The sequence below is a fragment of the Epinephelus lanceolatus genome, chromosome 8 (genome assembly GCF_041903045.1).
Source record: "Epinephelus lanceolatus isolate andai-2023 chromosome 8, ASM4190304v1, whole genome shotgun sequence".
NCBI classification, from domain to species: Eukaryota; Metazoa; Chordata; class Actinopteri; order Perciformes; family Serranidae; genus Epinephelus; species Epinephelus lanceolatus.
Genome location: NC_135741.1, coordinates 23,842,724 through 23,867,079, shown reverse-complemented (window position 1 = coordinate 23,867,079; position 24,356 = coordinate 23,842,724). Strand labels below are relative to the sequence as shown.

General features: G+C 41.6%; 1 protein-coding gene across 5 annotated transcripts in view; it reads left to right on the top strand.

Moving 5' to 3' along the window:
* Window positions 1-24,356, top strand: part of fmnl3 (formin-like 3) — a 47,901-nt gene that overhangs the window by 19,948 nt on the left and 3,597 nt on the right. Inside the window, exons 2-25 of one of the 5 annotated variants that reach the window (XM_033629067.2) lie at window positions 629-712; window positions 817-897; window positions 2,837-2,913; window positions 6,651-6,734; window positions 7,227-7,367; window positions 8,292-8,400; window positions 8,517-8,593; window positions 11,091-11,184; window positions 13,863-13,937; window positions 14,041-14,151; window positions 14,268-14,417; window positions 15,021-15,122; window positions 15,330-15,699; window positions 16,188-16,280; window positions 16,392-16,516; window positions 17,372-17,574; window positions 17,659-17,962; window positions 18,054-18,134; window positions 18,274-18,403; window positions 19,432-19,592; window positions 19,769-19,870; window positions 21,690-21,782; window positions 21,903-22,026; window positions 23,986-24,029. In XM_033629067.2, coding sequence (XP_033484958.2) covers window positions 629-712; window positions 817-897; window positions 2,837-2,913; window positions 6,651-6,734; window positions 7,227-7,367; window positions 8,292-8,400; window positions 8,517-8,593; window positions 11,091-11,184; window positions 13,863-13,937; window positions 14,041-14,151; window positions 14,268-14,417; window positions 15,021-15,122; window positions 15,330-15,699; window positions 16,188-16,280; window positions 16,392-16,516; window positions 17,372-17,574; window positions 17,659-17,962; window positions 18,054-18,134; window positions 18,274-18,403; window positions 19,432-19,592; window positions 19,769-19,870; window positions 21,690-21,782; window positions 21,903-22,026; window positions 23,986-24,029 — 3,015 coding nt within the window. Of the gene's footprint in view, window positions 1-628; window positions 713-816; window positions 898-2,836; window positions 2,914-6,650; window positions 6,735-7,226; window positions 7,368-8,291; window positions 8,401-8,516; window positions 8,594-11,090; window positions 11,185-13,862; window positions 13,938-14,040; window positions 14,152-14,267; window positions 14,418-15,020; window positions 15,123-15,329; window positions 15,700-16,187; window positions 16,281-16,391; window positions 16,517-17,371; window positions 17,575-17,658; window positions 17,963-18,053; window positions 18,135-18,273; window positions 18,404-19,431; window positions 19,593-19,768; window positions 19,871-21,689; window positions 21,783-21,902; window positions 22,027-23,351; window positions 23,474-23,985; window positions 24,030-24,356 lie in introns of all 5 variants that reach the window. The other 4 variants (XM_033629065.2, XM_033629066.2, XM_033629070.2 and 1 more) reach the window with 4 other exon arrangements.

The window sequence follows — 24,356 nt, the reverse complement described above, 5'->3', positions numbered from 1 at the left end:
GAAACGCTGAGGTGATCAGTTTCAGGGCTCGTGAGCTCGCTCATATTGTTTTGCTTCCTCATTTTTAAGGTTTCCGTGTCAACCCCCTGTTTATAAGCTGTTGGCTTAGTCAAGGAAGTTATTAGTCAAAAGCTTGTGTCATATATATTTTCTTTACTGTTGTCACAAAGACATAAACTGCTTAAGTGGGTTGGTCTCCAAACACAAATTAGAGCATTTAGGGTTTAATTTGAGCCTCAGTAAACAGGCTGCCTCAGAACGACCCGTGTGATGTTCAAGTGTTTTCATGGCTGCAGTAGATGACACGTCTGGTAATAGGCTCGTACTTTGATTGTGGCTTGTTGTGGTTATAAGCAAAGTGTTGCCTGAATGATACTGCGACTCGAGAGTGCAGAGGAGATGCGTATCATCGCCCCTGCGGCAGGATGCTGAGAGTCAACACAGGAAGTGAGGTCATGGTGTAAGTCCCCAAAAATTTTGGCGGAGCTGTGCTGTTGGCGCCAGAGGCCTGTAAAACCCCAGTCACTGACACACACTCAGTCACAGCTGCTTTAAATAGTCAAATAAACAGAAAGCGAGGAAATATGTAGTTGTGAATTAAACTAAAGCTCACATTTTCTGTTTTCAGAATTCTATGAACCTGCCTCCAGACAAAGCCCGGCTCCTCAGGCAGTATGACAATGAGAAGAAGTGGGACCTGATTTGCGACCAGGTGCATTCACGAACTTACAATGCATTGTACACACACCTGCCATCATCACTTCTCCTATTCAGTAAACTAAACATTACAATGCTTTCTTTGTTTTGCTTCCTCAGGAGAGATTTCAGGTGAAGAATCCGCCTCACACCTACATCCAGAAGCTACGAGGATACTTAGACCCTGGAGTCACACGAAAGGTGGGAGAATACAAATGAAAGTTCAAATGTAGTTTATACTTAAAGGGAAACTCCACCGGTGTTACACATCACAGTGTGTTGAAAGGTGATGGGGAATTCTGCAAATGTGAATGTGAAAGTGTTCAATTAAGCCCATTGCGTGAAGTCACCTGCTTCAGATGATGTCACTTGAGTTGGTTGGGGCTGAATACAAGAAGATTGAAAGAGTAATCGATCAGACCTCTGTAACCTGCTCCTCATCTCTGCTTGAGACTAGTGGCTCAAGCAGTGTTTATTTTCTCTACAACAGATTTTACAGTAGTTATTCGTTGATGCCTTCCTTGACAATATTAAAAGTCTCAACTCAACTCAAATTTATTCACAAAGCACATTTAAAAAGAACTCACATTTACCAAAGTGCTGTACAAAAGGAATAAGACACTAAAAACACACGAGGGGCAACGTAACTGACAGGTACACAGCTCATACATTCAGAGACACAACACACACAGGCACACATCAGTGAAAGCTACATCAGGGGGATTCAAATGCTAATGAATAATTGTAGGTTTTAACATTAAAGACAATACAGTACAATACAAACAATTAAAAGCAAAACCATTTGCAAGCATTCAGTCTGCAAATTTGTGAACAGTAAAATGTCACACAAAATACTGAAACTTGTTCATGCTCTGACATAGGTGGGAATTGAGTTGAGTTTTATGTGGTGGTGGTGGTGCAAGATCATGAATTCATTTATACATCAGGCACATAAAACAAAGAAAACTCAGAGGTCAATAGGTTATATTTTTGAACGATGGTACAATGAACGTTCTTGGTGGTTTGTTTATACTGACAACAAAAAAATACGGTGAAATATCTGTTCATTATGCGTGACAAGGAAGGACAAAACACAATAGTTGGCTCGTTTGGGCGGACTACACAAGTTAGATCAGTATTCATCTCAAAGCTTTGGTTGTTATCCTATCCTTGTCACCTTAGTGATTATCTTGCCTTGCTCCATTTACATATTGTTACATTTAACAGAGCCCAGCTAGGATACAGTAAACATCAACTCCTTCTAAGATGATGTGTGATTTGATACAGCTCACAAACATACACTAATTCATTCGAAGAACATTTAACATAATTCAGTATAAATTTTAGCTCCATGTAAAGTGAATAAACATGACGTTTCCCAGATAATGCTCATCTGCACAAACAATATGGTTTCAACATTTTTATAACTGCTGATTTGTAAAATCTGAGTTCTAGCAAGAAAAAAACATGATGCTGAATCTAGCAGAAGGCTTCAGTTATGTCAGTAATATAAAGTACTAGCAATAAAAACACCTTCAGGCATTCATTTTGATAGGATATGAATGAAGTACAGCACGTCAGGAACATTCTCAGCCTTGATGACTGAACACTGTGTTCGACATTTGCTTTACTTTTTCACTGCAAGTTTTACAGCCAGGAGCAACACCCTACAGCAAAATCCATTATAGTGTCATGAAACCATCTGAGAAATTATGACTAAAATTAGACTAAAATTAAAACTTGGTTCCACTGAGTGAATCTGGACTAAAACTAAACAAATGTGTGACTTTAAACCAACTACAACTCTCCCTAATTGACTTAAACTACATTTAAAATTCTTTTCAATACTGGGCTCAATGCTACATCAGACTATACTAGCATAACCCATCTGGATCTCCGAATAAACTGCCAGTGATCTAGTTGCATTGTGGGTAATGTAGGTGCAGAGAAAGAATAAAGTGTAGAATAAAAAAGAGGATATTTTTGGTTATGCTGAGTGAGTCTGAAGTTACAGAGGTGTGATGGTAAATCAGTGTAGTTTTCTTACAAAAGGAACCTGTGATCTCTCACTGCTTGTTCAGTCGTTCTTGCATCATGATATTTCTGCAACAAAACTCTTTTCTTTCATTTTGTGTTACAGAAGTTTCGCAGGCGAGTGCAGGAATCTACAAAAGTCTTGAGGGAGCTGGAGATCTCACTGAGGACAAACCACATCGGGTAATCAATACTTATCTCTACCATCTTTCTGGTGAATCACACAGATCTTATTTGTTGGCACACGAAGCTCAAGGAAACCACACATGTTTTTTTTTCCTAGTGAAGAATAGTCCTTTCTGTGCTCTTGCTGCTGCCACAGAGCTCTCTCTGGTGCCCAGATATCCCCCATTGTTCTAACTTGCCAAGCTCTGCAGCTCCACTTCATAGAGCTGGTCCTCATAATGCCCAGATGGTAGCCATTGTGCTGCCTCGTCCACTCCCCCAATAGTGTTGAGCAGGAAGCTTTGTTGTGTGTGCCAGAGGGACAGGAAGCCTGGCTGACCAGCGCTGAACCCAGTGAAAAGCACAAACACACACACACACACAGATTCTTTTATGTTTACACATTTCTCACATTTTAAAGCAAACAATCCGTTTCTATTGTTTTGTCATATTTTGTCATAGACATTCAATATTTACAGTTCACCCCACACCTGCTGTGTCCGTGGATGTTATTGTAAAGCCTTTCTTTATCTTCAGTGTTGCAGACATGATCCTTGACTTTATAATCTGATGACACACGGATACTTTCACAAGAAAAATGTGCTGCAGTGTCTTGCCCCTGAACTCTCAAACCCAAAGCAGCCTGTTAAAGGGCTTTGATTTTCCGCAGCATTCATTGAGCTCCAAGAATAACTCATATTCTATTTGGCCTCATCAATAAAGTTCTGTTTGAATGCGTTTCCCAGAAAGACTAACAGGCAAAAAAAGACGAAAGTTATTTTCAGAAGACCTTTGTGGATGGGATTAAGTGTAGCAGATGCTGGTTTATTGTGTGTGTCTGAATCCTGGGCCTGTGCTGATGTGTTATTCCAGAAATTGCCAAGAAAATCTGAAATGGCAAACGTTTGGAGAGAAGTGAAGGGAGGGAGAGAGGAAGGAGTGAGGGGTCAGAGGCAAGGAGGGAGAAAGGGGAGGGAGGGTGGTAGACAGGAAACTGATGATGAAGCCCGCCTCCTTGTCCCCCCCCTCCTCTCCTTCCCTCCTGCACCCGATCTCACTGCTTTGTTTGCTTTCCTCAGTTCTTCTCCTCACCTCTCTTCCTTTTGCCTCCCTCCACTACTTTGAGGCTCTTGATTGCTTTCCTGCTTGTCTCGCCATTGGCTGACTTGCAGTCTGTCATCATAACCAGCACTCCAAGACTATTTTAAGAACCTTTTACCCCAATCCTGTCCCCTTCCTCTCTCCTCTGGAATTCCCTGAAGAAGTGGGGAGGAGGTGAAGGGGGTCTGTGTGGGGGAGGCAGACTAAATACTGTTGACTGTCAGGGGTTCGACCTGAGCCCAGCTCCTTCAGCCATATGCCCTCCACATTCTTTCTCTCATCGCAATGGGAATTCCTTTGTTTGGAGTTGTTGCTCTCTCTCCAAAAAACTGGAGTTAAATGTGGAGGAAATCTGAAGCCTTGCTCTGGTTTACTTTCCATGACATTCCTGCCAAGTTCCTTCAGTCAGGGGAGGCGAGACCCCCCCCCCCCCCCAGAGCTGCCTTAAAGGATAATTCCAGTTTATTGCAACTTGGGTCTTATTTTTGTAACTTTGGGTATGATTTCTGTCAGTTCTGATAACATCGTACCCACAGAGTCCTTATTGAGATATTGGAACATCGTTACATTGCTACGACACTAAGACAAGGAAGAGAGAGAGATTAAAAAACTACTTTTTCCTCGGTAGAACTGTAAATGAATGCAATCTAAGTGTCTGCAATAATCTCCGGTTGCACAAAAACATTGTGTGCATGTACAACTATGGCAAGGTGGGCCAGTTGATAGATGAACGGCCAGTTTGGGTGATAACTTCATCATTTTATCAGGGTGTCTGCAGGTCCTTTAAAAGTCTTAAAATATCTTAAATTCAGATATATAATACTAGGCCTTAGGAGTCATTAAATGGCCCTGAATTTCAATTTGTGTAGTCTAAATTACCGCAAACATTTAATCTATTTTCAGGTCTTGATTGCCCAGGGCAAGTAAAATATCATGTTGGGCCAGTAAATCTAGCAACACACTTACCCAATTGGGCAAGTGGTACAAAAAGACTTAAACACAGGTTTCTCTCCGAAGCTGATGATGGAAGTAGCTAAGGAGTTAGCTTTCTCGCCTTCTTTTCATCTCAGTTGAGGGTTGCACAAGCGTGGTGCTGATTAGGCACTTGTGAGAAAATAGGTAAAGACAAAGTTTTGAGCTGAAGCGCAAGCAAGCATTTCAGTTATCCTGGAAACAGGAGTTTAATTGGGTGACTTTAGAGGATGTGTGCCAAACTCCTAACTGTGTATCACAGTTTCCCACAAGTTTGAAGACTGTACAAGGCTTCACAATAGAGATTAGATGTGAAAAAGAAACTTTAGTCTTTGTTGTTGTTTGATAACTGCTAATAAAGGAAACAATTTTCTTATGGGCAGGTGAAAATTGACTTTGAGGCAAGTAGATTTTTGACCATCTTTCTTGACCGGGCAGGTTGAAAAGAGTTAATGTTAACCCAGAGTTTAATTTATCCATTTTAAAATATATTTTTTTCAAAATGTCTCAAGCACTATTATGTGACCGTCCACATTTTTGATGTTACAAATCTTTAAAACCACCACTGAACCATACTGTCTTTTTACTTTATACTTGCACTTACCTGTTGTCCCAATTTAGATTAACCTAACTCACTCTAATAAGCATTAGCATACTCCCACATAAAACCTACGTCTGAACAGGACCACATACACACTACTTAGAATTATTCCTTACCTGCAATGTTTGAATAAGAAAAGATGATTTGTCCAAAAATTTGGTTTAAGACAGTGAAGCCTATTAAGCATCAGGAAAGTCAGGGGAGATAAAGTATGTGACTATACATACACCCCAGGTCTGGGCATTTTATCTATATTATTGATATCAGTATATAAGACTTAATATTTTCTTAGATTTTGGATGTCGTAACATTGTAAGTGTCGTCCTTTCCTGGTTTTAAAGGCTGCATTACAGTGGACTTACCAGTCTGTTCTAGTTGTTCTGTTATTTGCCTTTACCCACTTATTCATTATATCCACATTACTGATGTTTATATTTAAAAAAAATAAAAATAAAAATCATTGTGTAAATATTTTGTGAAAGCACCAGTAGTCAACAATACAGTATTGTGGCAATATCGATATTTAAGTATTTGGTCAAAAATATTGTGATATTTGATTTTATCCATATCGCCCAGCCCTTATACATAGTTATAGTTATACTTAAACATGCATATGAATCTGTGTGTGCATGCATATCTAAACATATAATAACATAAATACACATCCACCCATCTACATGTATATTTGACGAGACTTGAGCTTTCATTTTGCTTCGTATTTATTGTAATTACTTTACAGGAATTAATCTCAATATTCAAAGTAAATATTGGTTCTTTTTATACTATTTCACTATTTCAGGATTCATTACAAGCAATACAACAAATAAATGTTATTAATGTTATTAGTCAGGATGGCCAAAACAAGATTTGAGTTGTTATAAACCAGATTGATCCTTTAAGTTCAAAAAAGTCCTATAAGAGGGCTTTTATCAATCTTAAAAATTACACAAATCTCTGTTTTCTGTCTATCTCTGTTTCTATAACTGTTCTTGGATGAAATATAGTACTAAAGGATAAAAGGATAAGGGTGTGTTTGTGATTCGTTGCCCTGCTAACCCCTCCGTGTTCTCATGTGTCACAGGTGGGTCAGGGAGTTCCTCAATGATGAGAACAGAGGCCTTGACGTCCTGGTGGAGTACCTTTCCTTTGCCCAGTGTGCTGTCATGTGAGTACTTTTATCAAAGTGTACTTTACACACACAGACACACACACACAGACACACACACACACACACACACACATTTCTCCTGACTGTAGCCAAAAACCTTCCTAAGGAGCTGGGTTGGGCAGTGGATTCAGATGCTGGGTTAACACGTTGTGTCCTGTGTAGAGCCTGTAATAAACCGCTCGTGCATCTAAAAATGTGCTCTTGGCAGATCTTACTCTTTGGATGTCTTTGTATGCCCTGTTGCATACTTGGCAAACTGAATGTGTTTCTGGATAGATGCTATGTGGTGTAGTGCTGAGCTATACGTTGCCTGAATGGGATGGGATCTCTGTGCTGAGCTTTTATCATGCAGCTTGATGACAGTTCTTGTGATAACCCCTGGCTCTCTACCAAGCTGCCTCGCTGACCTAACCTCCCCCGTGCCTCTCCTCTACACCCCCCTGTGCCTCTCTGTCGGCTTGTCTGTCTGTCTGTCTGTATGTGGCCCAGGTTGGATTTTGAGGGGCTGGAGAATGGGGAGGATGGCTACTTGGACAAGGCTAAATCTTGGAGCAGGTCCATAGAGGATCTGCACCACACCCAACCCTTCTGCAACACACTGGTGCGCTCTGCCCGCCAGTCTGTCCTCCGGTACGTATTGCTAAGCAAGCTTCCTCGCTGTGTTACCTATCCTTGTTGCCTCGCTCTGCTAACCGCGAATGCTATAAACATGTATTAGCATGCAAGCCGGTTGTCTTGGTGCTTGTATTGTTTCAGGGGGAAGCCTGAATGGTTGATGAGTTATTACTGGGTCTGCTGACCTAGCTCTTGACCTCAAGGCTCTGCACAAAGTCAATCAGAGATAGATACCAGAAATCTTTGACCTTTTTGCGTTATGAGTCTCTCTTTGTTAATAGTCCTCCCTCATCTGTCCAGATGTGCCTCTGCACCGTCTTCAGATGAGAGCCAGCTGTGAGCAGCAGCACATGTTGGACAGTTTTCTTCATCACTGAGCCACACACAGACAAGAGATGAAGAGACACGAGATGTAAAGTCTGATAGGAGTAAAAGACAAATAGCTTTCAGGCTTTATAGCATTTAGATTAAGATAACTACCCAATCTGTATTAGTGTAACTGTGTGTATCATGTATACCTGGGACAATGTATATGATTCAGAAATGCTGGATCACGAGACACGGTAAAGGCCATTTATAAACTGCACAAGGAAAGTAATAATACTATGTGCACATGATGACTGGGCATTACAGTTACATAACAGCAGTGTGTGTGCATAGACCTCAGTCTGTTGACAGAAGCAAGGAAACCAGGCTTCTCCCATGATGCATCTGTAACCTCAAAAGCCATCGAAGTTTTTTCTGTCAGACCTCATTCTCTGTAATTTTCTCTCTCTGCCTCTGTCTATGTGACAACACTTTAAACAAGAGTCATATGACTTCCAGATAAACTCCAGAAATAAATGAAACGAGCTTTGGTTAAACACCAACGTTTAAAGTCAAACATTGAGTTTGATTACTGAATCTCTTCTACATGTTAACTTCTGTCATCTGTTGCAGCTATGGCACGGTTTCCAACAGCAAAACCATCAAGAACTCCCGCCTCGTGAGCCAAAAAGATGATGTGCATGTGTGCATCATGTGCTTGAGAGCAATCATGAATTATCAGGTAACACCAACACACAATGTGAGGATTACGTGTTTCCTGTGCTCGATATATTCTTAGGTTTTCCTGACCACATCCTGTTCTCTCTCCCTCTCACTGTCTGTGTCTTCTTCTTGCAGTATGGCTTCAATATGGTCATGTCTCACGCGCACGCAGTCAATGAAATTGCTCTCAGCTTGAACAATAAGAACTCACGGTAAGAACTGTGGCCCCCCGTCTCCTTACACACAGGGCTGGGTCTAACAATGGGGGAAACCCTGCAGCCAGTTCATATGATATGCCTCTCATTCTTCATGGGGCTCAGCTTCTCTCTGAAGTTGGGATCAGAGGCGTATATACAGGCTGTTAAAGGAATGTTTACTAAAGGGAGATTAGTGGTAAACCACCAGGGCTGATCACTTCATAATGAAGGCTGGGAGCATAAACACTTGAAAAGCTCTAAAGACCTGCCCTGGCTTCAGACTTCAGCATTGATTATAGATTTCAACTTCCTTGCATGCATTTTGAGAACATACATTCTGGTAGCGTAGATAGTAGGGATAAAAAATATTGATACATTTAAGTATTGCAATTTTATGTGAAGTGATACTGTATCGATTTTTATGAATACTTTACATGCACAGATTTGTGGCAGTGGTTCATTTAATGTTGTGTTTAAACCTTTGACTGCCAGATAGCAGTGTTGTAATTTATCAGATCCAACATAACAACTGTAGCTACACTCTTAGAAATAAGGGTTCTTCAAAAAGGGCTGAAGTTCTACCCAGAACCATTTGCCTCTAAAAACACTTTTTTGAAGTAAGAGTTCTTCAGGGTTTCTCTGTAAGACTAAGGGGTCAGTGCAGAACACCTTTTCATCTAAGTATTTAGAGATCTTCACCCACATATATTCAAATGTTTATCCATGTTTCAAATGGTATTTTTAAATGTAGACTTATCTGTAATAACCTTAATTAGTTCATTTTATCTTTACCATTATTTCATGCCATACAGTTCCACATGATTTATTGTTTTTGTTTATGGGTACCAGGCACTTGGCATTTTGTATTCAGTCCTAATTTGGAATGGAGTTTCAGTTTCCAGCCCCACTGCACCATTGAAATAGTTAAGACTGCAGTAGTAGTGATTTCATGAAATCTCCGCCCTTAAAAACATTATTGTGAGCCCTAAATATTGTGGGTTGCGCTGGACCACATCAGCCCTTTTGGAACCTCATTGAAGCCCGATGCTGCTGGACGTGGCTCCCTTGGCCCCAGTCTAACCTATTAAACTAAAACCATGAGAAGTGGAAGAGAGATCTATAAATAATGTAGTCACTTACTATTTTTGGGCTCCCTGGGTTGGTTCTAAATTAAACTTTTGGAAAATAAAGTTCTTGGTAGAACTCTTTGGGTGGGTTCTTGTCAGCACCTTTAGAAGATGGAAAGATTCGGGATGGAACCCCTTAGATAGTTCTTGGTGGAAACTATTACATTTCTCTGTAGGACCTCTTGTAGGTAGTTGTGGGTGAAACCTTTCACAGATGGCTCTAGGTGAAACCCTTCATGGTAGGTTCGAGGAAGAACACTCTGAAAGGGTTTCAGGTGATACCTTTATAAAAGGTTCTACCAAAAATGGTTCTCCTATGGCAGGGGTCGGCAAACTTTGCTTTGTAAAGAGCCATTATTGGCCAAAAAAAAAGGGAAAAAAAACTGTCTGGAGCCGCAAAACATATTTGAATAGAGGTAACAGCCTATTAAGTCGAAATTAGCTCATCAACATTACGAATAGGTCTTAATGACAATTTGTTAATATGATTTACTACAAGGTGGCTACTCTGTAATTTGCTATTCATAATTATTTATTATTTTGCTTAAACTTTGCAGCATTGGTGGTGAAAGCAAATTAATCTGTCTGCACACTATTAAATCTTATATTTTCTTCTAGGACTTTAGCTTTTTTTGGATTTGAAATCCATAGCTAGCCTTGCCACAGAGACTCCAGGCTAGCCACCACTACTGAAGTTCAGCAGAATTTAGAGGAAAGGCGCTAGGTCATAGACGTATGACGCATATTTTAGTTGTTGAAATGTCAAAACATTTTTTTGATTTGATGTATAGGCCACACATTTTTCAGTAGAATGCAGTGATCACTTTAGGCCTACAATAATGACAAATGAAAATCTGAATGAAAAAAGATAGCATATAATTTTATGTCAAAGTCACAGGGAGCCAATGGAGATGGTCTAAAGAGCTGCATGTGGCTCTGGATCCGCAGATTGCCTACCCCTGTCTTATGGCTTTAAGTTGAAGAGCCCTATATGGTTCTAGTTAGCACCTTTATTTCTAAGAGTGTAGCGTGTTACAAGGACTGTAATGATTGCAAATGCAGATCCCACTGTTCTGATGGAGAGTAAACTTATTTTACTCAGACTTTATGGATACGGTGTTTTTTCTTTATACTATGACAGTTTTCCAAAAATTCGCTTTAAAAAATCACAATACATCACCTTGTTTATAATATTGCAGTATATCGCAATATATTGAATTGTAACCCTCGTATCATGATGCGTATTGTATTGCCAGCTTATTGTCAATACACAGCCCAAGTAGACAGTATACATTTTGTGCTTTTCCACTTTAATTTGACAAACTTAATGTTTGCAGTTGAACTTTATCCACATATGCTCTAACGAGTGTCTCTTGTACTTCCAGGACGAAAGCCTTAGTCCTGGAGCTGCTGGCTGCCGTGTGTCTAGTCCGAGGAGGTCATGAGATCATCCTCTCAGCATTTGACAACTTCAAAGAGGTGCCCAAAGCAACATTTTAATGACACTTGAACCATTATCATCTAAAGTCGCACTATTTATTTTGGTGTTAATACATGACCAACCCTGTGAGCATTGAATGTGCTTCAAAAAAAATCTAGCTGGCATTAATTAAATTGAGACGATTTCCCACATCACTGGTGTGCATGAGGGCATAAAGGGGCAGCGTAGAGGAAAGTGGAGGAGCTCTGAGATTTCAAGTCTACTGAGGATGTAAGCAAAGCTCTACGGTGGCCTGTCTGCGGTCATTAGTCTCATTAAGACACCAGATGTGAGTCAACCTTGAACAATGATAAAGATCAACTCCCCGATGGGAGCCAGTAGACCACAAAGGTTTGCTTAGCTTCTCAGTTTCTGCCGACGCAGTCACCTAAATACCGGAACAAGACGATTACCTCACAGTCGAAAAGCCCCAGAGACACAAGAGCTAATCAACCCACCAGTCAAAACAAGATGGTGTTTCTATAGTGGTTTTTCTGTTTTTTAAATGATACATTAATACAAGGTGACAGGTCTTTGAAATCTCTAAAGAAGGCCACCTGTGGTATTCAACCACTGCTGTTCAGTAATATAAGGTCCATGACTGCTTTTATGCTCAGTTAGGATTGTCAGAAATTATTTTTGCAGTATGAAAAAATAGAATTGAGAACGCTGTGCTTGTTTTTTTTCTTCCTTGGATGTATTTCGGTGTAGGAATTTTGCTAAAATAATCTGTCCCATGTCTCTATCTTTCGCTGGCTTCCCTAACTCCCATGAGTTATGATCATGAGAAGAGGCTGTTGTTGCAAATGGAGTAAGCTTCCCTCTGTTTACATGCAGCTAAGCTCTTATTCAATCCTGGAATGTGTTTCATCATAACAAAATACTGTATTATGCCATGATCTGTCTCGTGAATTAATATAATACAGTAGATACACAAAGGATTTTGGATGAGCTCTGTTGGTTGTTTTGATATGTTTTAAAATTTATTTTTATTGCACCAACTCAAGACACAGCAGAACAACCCATAAACATGGAAGATATATGATCTCACTGACAGAGAGCAATGGATAGTAAAATAAGCAGTAAATTGTAGGAGAAAAGGAAAATTGAAGCAAAATAAAAAAAAGACAGTGGTGCTTTTTACTCTGAAATACAAAGTTCTGGTACAGCTCGTACAAGTGGTGCCCATTTCTTAATAAAAACCTTGATTGTTTTTGATTTGCTTTGATCTCTTCACAGACACAAACTAACTTAATCTTTTCTCTCCAATGCACTGAATGTAGAGACTGTGATATGTACATATTTTTGTGATTAAGAGCAAAATCCCTAATAGATAAATTACTGTTTTTGGTATGCAGATAGGATACCAAGAACAAAAAGTGCACTGTTAATAGTTAATACCCAAAATAGATTTAATCTCTTTTTTAACATTTAGCCAGTGCTGTAGGAGTTTCGGGAAGTCCCAAAAGATAAAAGGTGAAGTCCCCTAACGTGCAACAGCCCCTCCAACATTAGTCAGATTAAACATTATGTTTTGACATTTAGACAATTAGTTTTAAAATAGATCATTTTGACCTTCCATTCAGATTCTCTGCTTGTTGGACATCTTGTTATTCTAAGACGTCACCCACTGGATTGTGGACTCTTGTTTTAAATCCTTGAGTTCAGCATTTTGGCCGTTGCCATCTTGTTTTTTTGTTTGTTGTCTTTTTTCGAGCCAGAAACTGGTCCCCAGGAGCCAATTTTCGTAGTGGCCAATCAGTTGTATTACAACTTTTGAGTCCATTTTGATACCACTGGGCCCAAAAAGAGTTTTTCCCATAGACTTCCATTGTGAAAGAGCATGTGTGTGTGACAGTTGTTCAGCTTCACAACCCCGACAAAATCATTCATTTTACCTACAGCTAGATGCATGCAGTCCAGTAACATTTGGAAAGTCAAGAAGAGCCACACGATTAAATCATTTTATCCCCATTTAAGTTAGCGGAGTGCTAAAAGGGAAGCAGCCAGCTTGGTCAGAGGAAGTCTCTAGTGCCCTTGCTCTATGGGCCCAATGATGCGGATGCAGAACTGATCATCTGGGTACCTTTAATGCATGAATGTATTTAGCTCCTTACACCACTGAAAAACTTCCATAGGAATTAATGACGCCCCGCCTTCTACATGCTTTCCAGTTCTCTTTATAAATCCATGGCCAGATATGACCATATTTGGACGAGAGGGTGGAGCTATGGAAGTGTGAGGGATGGATCTGACTGAGAACCTAAAGACAATATGAATATGTACAGACAGCCTGTCACTTAAAGCGGCCATGGTCTTAATTATGCATAACTTTAAGCCTTAATAAAATGTACGGATGAGTCATGTAAAAATTCAGTCCCCATAGCAACCAAAACAGTTTTTTGTACCAGGTTTTAAACATGTTAATTTCACCTGTAAAGTCAGGCATTTTAACACGGGTGTCTATGGGGATTGACTCGCTTTTGGAGCCAAGTGGCCATTCAAAGAACTGCCGTTTTTGGCACTTGTGTGTTGGCTTCATTTTTCAGCCCTGGAGGTTGCAGCTTAGTTCAGTTGTGACTTTTTCATCCCACATTTCAGCTAAAATTAAAACATCATAATTCATATTCAAAAATTTTTGTAAATCATCACCAAATGTCTTTTAATGTCCTTTTAGGTGTGTAAAGAGAAGCATCGCTTTGAGAGACTGATGGAATACTTCCGCTGTGAGGAGGGAAACATCGACTACATGGTAAGATTCGTGTTATGGATGTATGCTTTGGGGTATGACTGTGTCCACTTATCCATCTGATTAAATATTTTTGGATCTAAATCTGTCTGTGTCTGTGGTCCAGGTCGCGTGCATGCAGTTCATCAACATCGTGGTCCACTCAGTCGAGGACATGAACTTCAGAGTCCATCTGCAGTATGAATTCACCAAGCTGGGACTGGATGATTACCTGGAGGTAAGGTGACAATTCTGTGGTTAAAACAGGAAAACCAACAAATATCCTCAAGTGGAGATTATTTGCACAGTGGGTGTAGAATATCTCTAATGCTTATTTATTCTCCATCACGTCAGAAATGTAAACACACGGAGAGTGACAAGCTGTCGGTGCAGATCCAGGCCTACCTGGATAACGTGTTTGACGTGGGTGGTCTGCTGGAAGATGCGGAGACGAAGAATGCAGCTCTGGAGAAGGTGGAGGAGCTGGAGGAGCACCTGTCCCATGTAAGTGCACCACCCAGTCTGGACCACCAACACAGCTCCCTGGGCTCGTTTATGAGATTGTTGTGGTTCACCAGCCATGTACTTAACTCCGCTGTTTCTACGTGGTGATTAGGAATCTACTCAGTGTTTGCATTTCACGAGTGGTTCAGAATAATCACGGGGTGGAGAACGCTGGAAAATACTGTGCGTGAAACAAGCATAATATTGTTCTCGTGTTGGCTCATTCTTTCTGGGCAGTTGCCTTCGTAACCCACGCTGCTTTGCAAAGACCTTCTTCACACAGAAGGGTCGTGGGCAGCCCTGACATCACTCGAGGAATTTCATAACAAACTCTGCTCTCAGGGGTCAGGAATGATGGGGGAGGATGAGGGTGAAGAATCTCCTGTGCAACATGTGTAATCTGTTCAAAATCAAAACTAAAAGCTGTGTCATACTGCTGCTGCGTCATGCTGCTAGGTATATCTTATTTCTTATTGATGATGCAGTGTATAGGGGAGAGAGTGGGAGGGAGTGGAACTGGGAAAGGTGCCCGTGCTGTGGATCAATTCTTGTATTCACCTCCTCTCATCTCTCCGTTGTTGTTCTCTGTGTCTTCTCCCGCAGGTGACGGAGAAGCTGCTGGAGGTTGAGAATGAAACCATGATGAAAGTAGCTGATCTGGAGAAGCTGCTCCTTCAGAAAGATAAGGACCTGCATGCGATACGGGTAAGCCTGCAGTTGTGATGATGTAATGCTGCTTTGACTGCCTCGCATCAGAAAGGCTTCACCTCACTGAGCATTAGCAAAGATCTGTTTGAATAGCATGTAGTTAAATTGCTGTGATAGCAAATTAGGTCAGCAGGAAACAGGATGAATCTTTGGCAAGTGTAGTCATTGTGTTGTGCTCTTTATCGCCCCCTGGTGACTATTTAGGAGACATACGAGTCGACCAACACCCAGGTCAACACCCTGAGGAGGGTGCTGAAGGAGAAGGATGCAGCCTTTCAGAGACACTTCAACATCGAGAGGCGTCTGCTGGAGCTAGAACAGCAAGGCACCATCCGTTTGCACAAGAAGGCTGATGGAGACATTGCCATTGAGCCACTGGGCGTTGGGGGTGGAGGTGGAGGTGGGGGCGGTGGCCTTGGGATCCCACTGGGTGACATTGGGCAGCTGTCTTTGGGTTCAACTGCTGGCTTAACTGAACCAGGAGGGATAGACACCAGTTTACCACCAGCCAGTGAAGCCCCTCCACCTCCTCCGCCACCTCCACCGCCTCCTCCTCCTCTTCCCTCTGCCTCAGGTGATGACTCACAGTGATTATGTCTGGTGACACATGCATGTGAAAGTTGACTGTGTTTGACTACAGACCCACAGCAGAGGTCTATTTTCAGTTCCCATTCTTTGTTTATTCGTGCCAAGCCAGGTGATGGGTCGCAGCAGTGTGTTTCTGTGCCAGACAGGAAAAGGAAATACAAGTTGTTTCCTTTGTGTGTGAGTGTGAAGGCAGACTGCAGCACAAGAGAAACACTAACAACTGAAAGAGCTGTTTTCAGCTCAGAGAGGACTTGCAGGAGATAACAGCACCGCATAGAATATAACACACAGATGTCACGAAACATATAATACAGGCTTAGAATCAAGTACATCAAATATTAAGAGACTAATAAGGAATGGCAAAACACAGAGGATCAAAGTGAGGTTATGCGATTGATAAAATGACACCAAAATATCAACATATAAAATGGATAAACAAAAGCATTTCAACATTTTCTTGTACATCAATTCCAGGTCAGAGTGTGCCAATCCCACCACCGCCACCTCCTCTCGCTCCACCTCTGCCAGATGCTTCTCCATCTGTTATCCTCAGTTTGGGTCTCTCAGGTGAAGGCTGATACAAATGACATTATTGTTATGCACTTTTTCCTTTGCTTTATATTCCACTGCAGGCACATAATAACAGTTTTATGTATTTTATTTAATTCTCGACTTCAGCTATCAGAATCAAGAAGCCCATCAAGACCAAGTTCCGCCTGCCTGTGTTTAACTGGACGGCCTTGAAGCCCAATCAGATCAACGGCACAGTCTTCAACGAGATTGACGACGAACGTGTGCTGGAGGTAAATCATGCAGATAAAACAGCTTTTTATTATTTACTATAGAGTGCTGCAGGAATGAGTCCTAAACTCAGACATGCTCTAATATTGTTGCTCTTGTGGTTCCCTTGTCTTAGTCAGTGAGTTGATCAGATGCCTGAAGTAAGGTTTGTGGTTCACACAAGCCCAAGAGATATTAAGGTTTGGTACATGACAAAAAATAAGTCAGTACATACCCCACTCTTGACTATTTAAGCTTTTGCATGTCTTAAAAAAGACGTTTGCTAACAAGTGGCTAAATGAGACTACAGAGTGTTGCGCTGAGCACAGCTTCATAGCCTGGTTGTGGTGGCCATGTGAGGTCTTGGGATTGTAGTGTAGTTCGTTTATGGCCTGTCGTTAGCTTTCTACTTCTGTAGATTGCATTTACGCTTAAAAAAATCATGAAAGTGGTGTTCATTTGTGAAGATTATCTTGCTGAACAAAACGTGTAAGTATCATAAACTGTTTGCCACAGAGCTCATTTTCTGCAATAATCCAAAATTCAATTAAAATACAGTTGACTGGTTGTTGAGGGAACCAGGGCGATGATAACTTCCAGGTTGTCCTACAAAAAAGTAATTCCTGCTGCAGTCTATTTATTTACACTCAAAAGCTCAGGTAAATTAGCAAAATCCGGACTGGTGCATGGCATTACATGACATTATCTTTTTCCCCATTGAGCCGTGCCCACCTTTAATCAGTGAGAAGAGCATGGAGAAAACAAAAATGCAGATACTGCTCGTGAATGAGCCCATTGCTCACAGTAAGAAGCTGATTGAGAAAATGTGTCTTCAATATAAGTTCAGAACATGTCAGTAAACTGTCACTCATGTGCAGGAGCTGGATCTGGAGAGGTTTGAGGAGCTGTTTAAGACCAGAGCCCAGGGTCCCATTGTGGATCTTTCCTGCACAAAGAGCAAAGTAGCCCAGAAGGCTGTAAACAAAGTCACCCTCCTGGACGCCAATCGCTCCAAGAACTTAGCCATCACACTGCGAAAGGCTAACAAGAGCACAGAAGAGATCTGCAGAGCAATAGAGAAGTATGCACTCTTACTGGAGTTGAGATCCTTTTAAAACCACAGACAAGATTGAACAAATTACTAATATGTGTTATGTTCACTCAGGTTTGACCTCAAGGCCTTACCTGTCGACTTTGTGGAGTGCCTGATGCGTTTCCTGCCCACGGACGCAGAGGTGAAGGTGCTGCGTCAGTATGAGCGCGAGCGGCGTCCACTGGACCAGTTGGCGGAGGAAGATCGCTTTATGTTGTTTTTCAGCAAGATCGAGAGGCTCACGCAGAGAATGAACATCATCACGTTTGTCGGGAACTTTGTTGACAACATCAACATGCTCACACCACAGCTCAATGCTGTCATCGCTGCTTCTGGCTCAGTGAAATCTGCACCAAAGTTGAAAAGAGTGCTCGAGGTAACAAGTGTTTGTGCAACTGTTTTTTTAATTAATCAGCAGTGTTTCCATTGTTCATATATATTCATTTATTCTTCTCGTTCACTTGTAGATCATCTTAGCCTTGGGGAACTACATGAACAGCAGCAAGCGAGGCTGCGTTTATGGCTTCAAATTACAAAGTCTCGATCTGGTAAGTATTACGTAGTGGAATTTAGAGACATTTTTCAAGTGCTCAGTTTATCCCCACACCAATAATCACAAAAATATACCACAGAGTTTATTTGTACAGTGCTTTGCTGATATTCCCATTCACTCCTATTGCTCCACAGCTGCTGGACACTAAGTCTACAGACAGGAAGATGACGTTGCTCCACTACATAGCTCTCATTCTGAAAGAGAAGTACCCTGAGCTGGCCAACTTCTACAGCGAACTGCACTTTGTGGATAAAGCTGCAGCAGGTGAGTTCAGACAAAAGCATCATGAAGATATGTTAATATCTCTGTTCAGTTAAAGGTTCAGTGGGTAACTTTTATGAATACAACTTGTCATATTTGCTGAAACTGTCACTATATCTTGACGGAAGAAGAAGAAATACTGTATTAATTGCAGAGTGGAAATGTTTTCACTCTGTTGCTATATACACACAGGCCCGAAATACACACAGCAGTGCCCAGGAGGTGAACTGGCACCTCCCCAGCTTTCAGTCCACGTTCTGTACTTGGTCTGGATGGGGACTTGAGTTGGCGACCCTCCGGTTCCCAACCCAAGTCCCTATGGACTGAGCTACTGCTGCCCCTGTCACTACATCCTGACAGACGTACATGGGAAAGATAATCTGTGAAAAAATCAGGTTCCTCTGCCTCCTGAAAGTGCTCCAAATGGCATTTTCAAGAATCCACCGAGTCAGCAGGAGTCTCAAACGTAGTGTCAATTACTGCTTGTGTACATGCTGCACAGCCCCACTCCCGTGCATACTCTCACTCAGTCAAGCTCATTATCTTTAGCGTACGGCTTCTGTTTTGGTTTCAGTTTGAAATCCTTTCAGGTCCTGTACCTGTCTCCACCTCGGAAAAGCTGCTCTGGTGCTCCTGTTTTCTTTTGGGCTCGGTTTAAATCTTTGTTTTTAGCTTGCTTTTCATCATCAGTCTTCTTCTGTTTGCATGTCTTTTCTGTGTACGCTGTTGTTGGCAATGAAACGTGTACACATGCAGTGTTTGGCAGCTGCGTTAGAGACTCAGATTGTTTTTTTCTGTTGAGGCACGGTGGATTCCTCAAATGCCAATTGAAGCACTATGAGGAGGCAGAGGAACATCATTTTTTTCACAGATTATCTTTCTAGTGTACTACTCTCAGGATATAGTGACAGTTATTTTTTTAGAAAGTTACCCAGTGTAGCTTTAAATGAGAACAGTTCTATGGTAATGTGCTCATATATGGTTGTATTGCTGTAAATAAAACATATTCCCCTTCTGATTGTGTGCAAAAGTATCTCTGGAAAATGTGCTGCTGGATGTTCGAGAGCTGGGGAAAGGCATGGACCTGATTCGGAAAGAGTGCAGTCTCCATGACCATTCAGTTCTGAAAGGCTTCGTCCAGGCCAGTGACCCACAGCTGGACAAGCTGCAGAAGGACGCCAAGACAGCAGAGGTATCCAACACTGTCCTCACCTCTTAACCTCAAAGGCAACAAAATGAAAATAGACATGAGGCAAACGTCTGTCACAGATGCAGCTCACTGACCTCTAACACACAAACCAATCATCATGACTCGACAGTGTTTACACACAATGCTTCCACTCTGGCACTGTCCTTTCCCGATTCTAGGAAGCCTTCAACAATGTGGTGAACTACTTCGGAGAGAGTGCCAAGACGACTCCACCCTCGGTGTTCTTCCCTGTGTTTGTGCGCTTTATCAAGGCCTACAAGGTGAGGTCACCCAGCAGCATCTTTCCTCACTTCTGTACTGACAGGGCGCAGCTTTCTCTCTTGGTCAGATGGGAAGTTCCCTGGTTTCAGACTTGGATGTTGTCAGTCTCAGTGAGAGCAGAGCAGGGCAGAGCTTTGGCTGCCTCTGTGCCACAGGACGTGGCGCATAGTCCGAGGCCAAATAACAGGAAAGGCCAGCTGGGTCTGACTCCAGAGCTGCAGCTGTGGTGTTTAGACTGGTTCTTCCCCCTCCCTCTCCCCCTCCTTCCCTCATCCCCTTTACCCCCGGACAGCCTCGCCCTGCCCCACCACACAGCACACTTCCTGGGATTGTTCTCAGTCTGGATTTATGGGATCTGCTTAAGGAAATGTGCAACACAAGGATTTCTTTGTATGTGTGTGTGTGTGTGTCTGTCTGTCTGTGTATGAGTTACTTAAAGGTATAGTTAAACTTTTAGGAAGTACGCTTGTTATGACCCCAAGATGGCCCAGGGGAGAGCAGTGTAACATAAAACCTGGTGCAGAATATGGGGAGTTGAAATAGTAACAAAAAAATAATCAACCGATTAAATAAAATTTGACAGCAAATTCACTACCTTTCTAATATTAACCTGGCAACAACATACAACAGAAATAACTTGTGTTCTTGCAGAGAGTTAGAAGAGAGGATCGATACACCTCCTTGCCTGCCCTTTAAAGGAATACTTCATCCCCCCAAATGACCATTTGTTTTTTCAAGAACTCATCCCATGTTTCACTGAATTTGTGATTTTGTTTGCCTCCAAAGAGAATGAAGAATCCAAGAACTAAGAAAATTATTGATCGGCTGGAGTAAAACGGTGCTACATTTAATCCATTTAAAAACTCTCAAGCACCTCTTGCAGTATAATCCAAGTCTTATTCAAAAAGTTGCATGCTCAGTTCTTCCCAAACTCTAAAACACTAAAACTTAACTATTTAATACTGATATGAAAGTGAAACATATCTATGCTTTCTTCAAAGACAGACTCCATTGACAAAAACAGTCTTTCAGTCAGGAACACTTTAGTCGAGGAAAACTTTATTTCTATTTGCAGTATTATATATGGTGGTATGGCTCTGTTCTGGGGCCTCTCTGCCTTTCCTTGGGCCTACACAGAAAGCCTCTTCCACGTGCCTATGTGGAAAGCCTAAGGCAGAGAGAGCACACCTCTCCACCCTTCTGCATGCTTACATGGAAAGCCCAAGGCAGAAAGAGCAAACTTCCCTGCCCTTCCATGCGCCTACATGAAAAGCATAAGGCAGGAAGAGCAGCAGCAAAGAGTTTTATTCACAAATTCAATGAAATGTAAGGTAAGTAGTTGATGTACAAATGGTAATTTGGGGGGTGAAGTATTCCTTTAAATATAAGAGGCCAGTAAATTTAGCTTGGTATAAATACTGGAAACAGCTCGTTTGGCTCTGTCCACAGCTAAGATAATTTGCTGCTGGCTGTAGCTTTATATTTACATATAAAGTGGTATTGATCTTCTCATCTAACTCTCAGCAAGAAAGCAAATATGTGCAATTCCCAAATTATTATTATTATTGCTTTAAAGCACATTTAGTGTTAGGTATAAAAAAGTTGTGTGTGTTAGAAAGGTTAAAAGAGGAAGACAGGAACAGAAAGATTACATTTCTAATGATTGATAATGTTCATGTGTTTTGGTGTGTGTCCTGTTTATGTTCCCCTTTTGACCTGTTTTTTCTACCTTTAGAGGGCCACACACGTGTATTGACTTGGATTTGTTTGAGCTTCAGTGTCTTGTGGCAGACAGTCACGTTTTTCTCTTCTCAACAGGATGCAGTGGAAGAAAACGAGCAGAGGAAAAAGCAGGAGGAAGCAATGAGAGAAAAGTTACTGGCTCAGGAGGCTAAACAGCATGACCCCAAGGTACAGTGCATGCAACTGAGCTGGATGAAACCTATCAGATGTTTACTCAGTGCTAAATAAAGCTGTGTGGCGTGCCAAAAAGCACAGTGAACAGCACAAATATCCTCTCTGCCGGTTCAGGTCCAGGCCCACAAGAAGAGGCAGCAGCAGCAGGAGCTGATCGCGGAGTTGCGCAAGCGGCAAGCCAAAGACCACCGGCCCGTGTACGAGGGCAAGGATGGCACTATTGAGGACATCATCACAGGTGGGCCAGACAGCACCCTAAAAAGACCCCATGTGGGTGCCAGAAGCCCCGGTCGTCCCAAGTCGAGGATGACTGTGGTCATTCACTGCTCGGCTCCTTTGAATTGCACCTTGTGCTACGTAGTCCAGACACCACCACATCTGGAGCACAGCACGTAGCAGCACAGCAGCCTCTGGTTATTCCATGACGTGCTGTCTAGCTAGAAATGCTGCTGAGCCTCAGTATGTACATAGACAGACAGTTTGAAGTGTACATGAATATCAGTATATAGAGTCCTAATTTACAGGATCCTTCTTTTGTGCAGATTTTTATGTGATAATAGTATTTTTCGAAGTATTCTGATGATGGTTTTTGTTTGTAGAAAAATAAGACAATGCCAGTGAAAACAGGTTGAGGATTACACGAAGGTCTTCCATAACTTCACCACTAGGAGTCGCCATTTTAAAATCCCTCCTGTAAGGGCTTTAATGGGAGACAAAAAGCAGCATCTACAGCCTCAGGATAGCACATGAGCTAACAGATGTTTTTGTCGAAAACTATTAATCAGTACCTTAAACATGAATAATATAAATGTTCCAATAACATAATTGTAAGTAATGTTAATAATGCTTCTAAGCCACTACTCTCAGAGCTGTTAACAGCCCTAAAACATGCTCAGTGTGTCCTAATCTGATAACACTTTAGTTTAAGTCCCCTGTTTAGCGTTTAAAGCCGTACACAGACATTTAAGAAATGTTTTATTACACACTAAAATATAGTTGTATGTAGCTATATGGACGTTTTAGGGTGCTTTCACACCTGCCCTGTTTGGTTCGGTTCAGTCAGACTCAAGTTTGTTTGCCTCCTAATTGCGATTTGTTTGGGCAAAATGTGTCTTTATATACTTAAAAGGGATTGGGCGTTTAATTGTGACTAGGCTTTTAATTGAAGTTTTACAGTATATAAAGACACATTTTCTATATTTATAGCTGTTTTTGGTACCATTTTTATAATACAGATGCCTCCGCTAATGGCTGCCCACAGAAGGAGTTATAGTCGATGACAAACACATGAATAAACACTACATTATGGCATGTTATAAGACTTTTATTAAATGTTAACATAGTGCTTATAAATGCAAAATAGAGGGATGTAAAGTAAAATGTTGCCCCTAATCCTACTAAAGACTTCCTGAGGGTTTTACTGTGCTACACACAGAAGAGCTCAGGTTCATTAGTCTCCTGAAAGACATTTGAAGGTGGTCCAGTGTTTTTTTTTTCACCCCGGAGAAGGGTAGCAGTGTCTCAGGTGTGACATGTTTTCTCTCCCTCACCCTCCTCCCCCAGTACTGAAGAGCGTGCCCTTCACAGCCCGCACTGCTAAACGCGGCTCACGGTTCTTCTGTGAAGCCAACCTCTGTGACGACGCCAACTGCTAGCCCTTCCCCCCTAATGCCAAGGTTGTCCAGGTGTCTCTCGTACGCCTCCTGACCCCCACTGTGCATGCAGCATGATCCCTGTCACCCAAACCCAACCCCACCACTACAAATACTGTGAACTAACTTTGGGCCGTCATTTGGTTGTTTGTGTTCTCCTTCAGAGGACTCCTATCAGGCGTCTGGTGATAGGAGTCAGCCAAACCTCTTTGCCTGGTGCAGATCTACATGGGAAAATAAGAGTTGTACAGCGTGTCAACATATTTTCTTAAAAGTGAAAAATATGTTGATGCATTCACAGTACAATCAGCCATGACTGTAATTAAATTACCATCATGCATGACACATTTAAAAGGCTGTGCGTTATAATGGCGTTTTTCTCTCAAGAAGCTGAATTCAACAATGATAACATAAAGAGGTTTGGCTAATTTACTGGTTGTATAAACGATGCCTTGTTCCATGAAACTAACTTGTTTGGTGTTGGTTTCCGGCTAACATGTGACTCTTCTTTCCTCAACCACCACTGTTCATTCTACCCCCTCCAGCTGAAAAGAAGATTAATGACAGTATTTCCCACTCTCAAGAGAGGGTAAGGAAGGTAGCCTGGCTGAAACCCGGCCCGCTTGGCCCTCGAGCTCCTGTGTGCTGCTACAGTGATGTCAGCTGCTTCGGCTAGTGCTTTGGACGCAAAATAAAAGAAAAAAAAGAAAGGCTTCACAGCACTAAGATTTGCTTTTCAACACAATAGTTAGGGAACAAAGTAACTGAAGGAGAAAAGAAGCATGTTACAGTTTATAGTTTAAGAGAAATTCAGTATTATGAAAGCCCACCGACCACAGTGTGATAAAGAAAAGATCCTGTACGTCGGCTTTCTCAAAATAATGACTCACTTATTTTAAAATGATGAGTTTGCGTC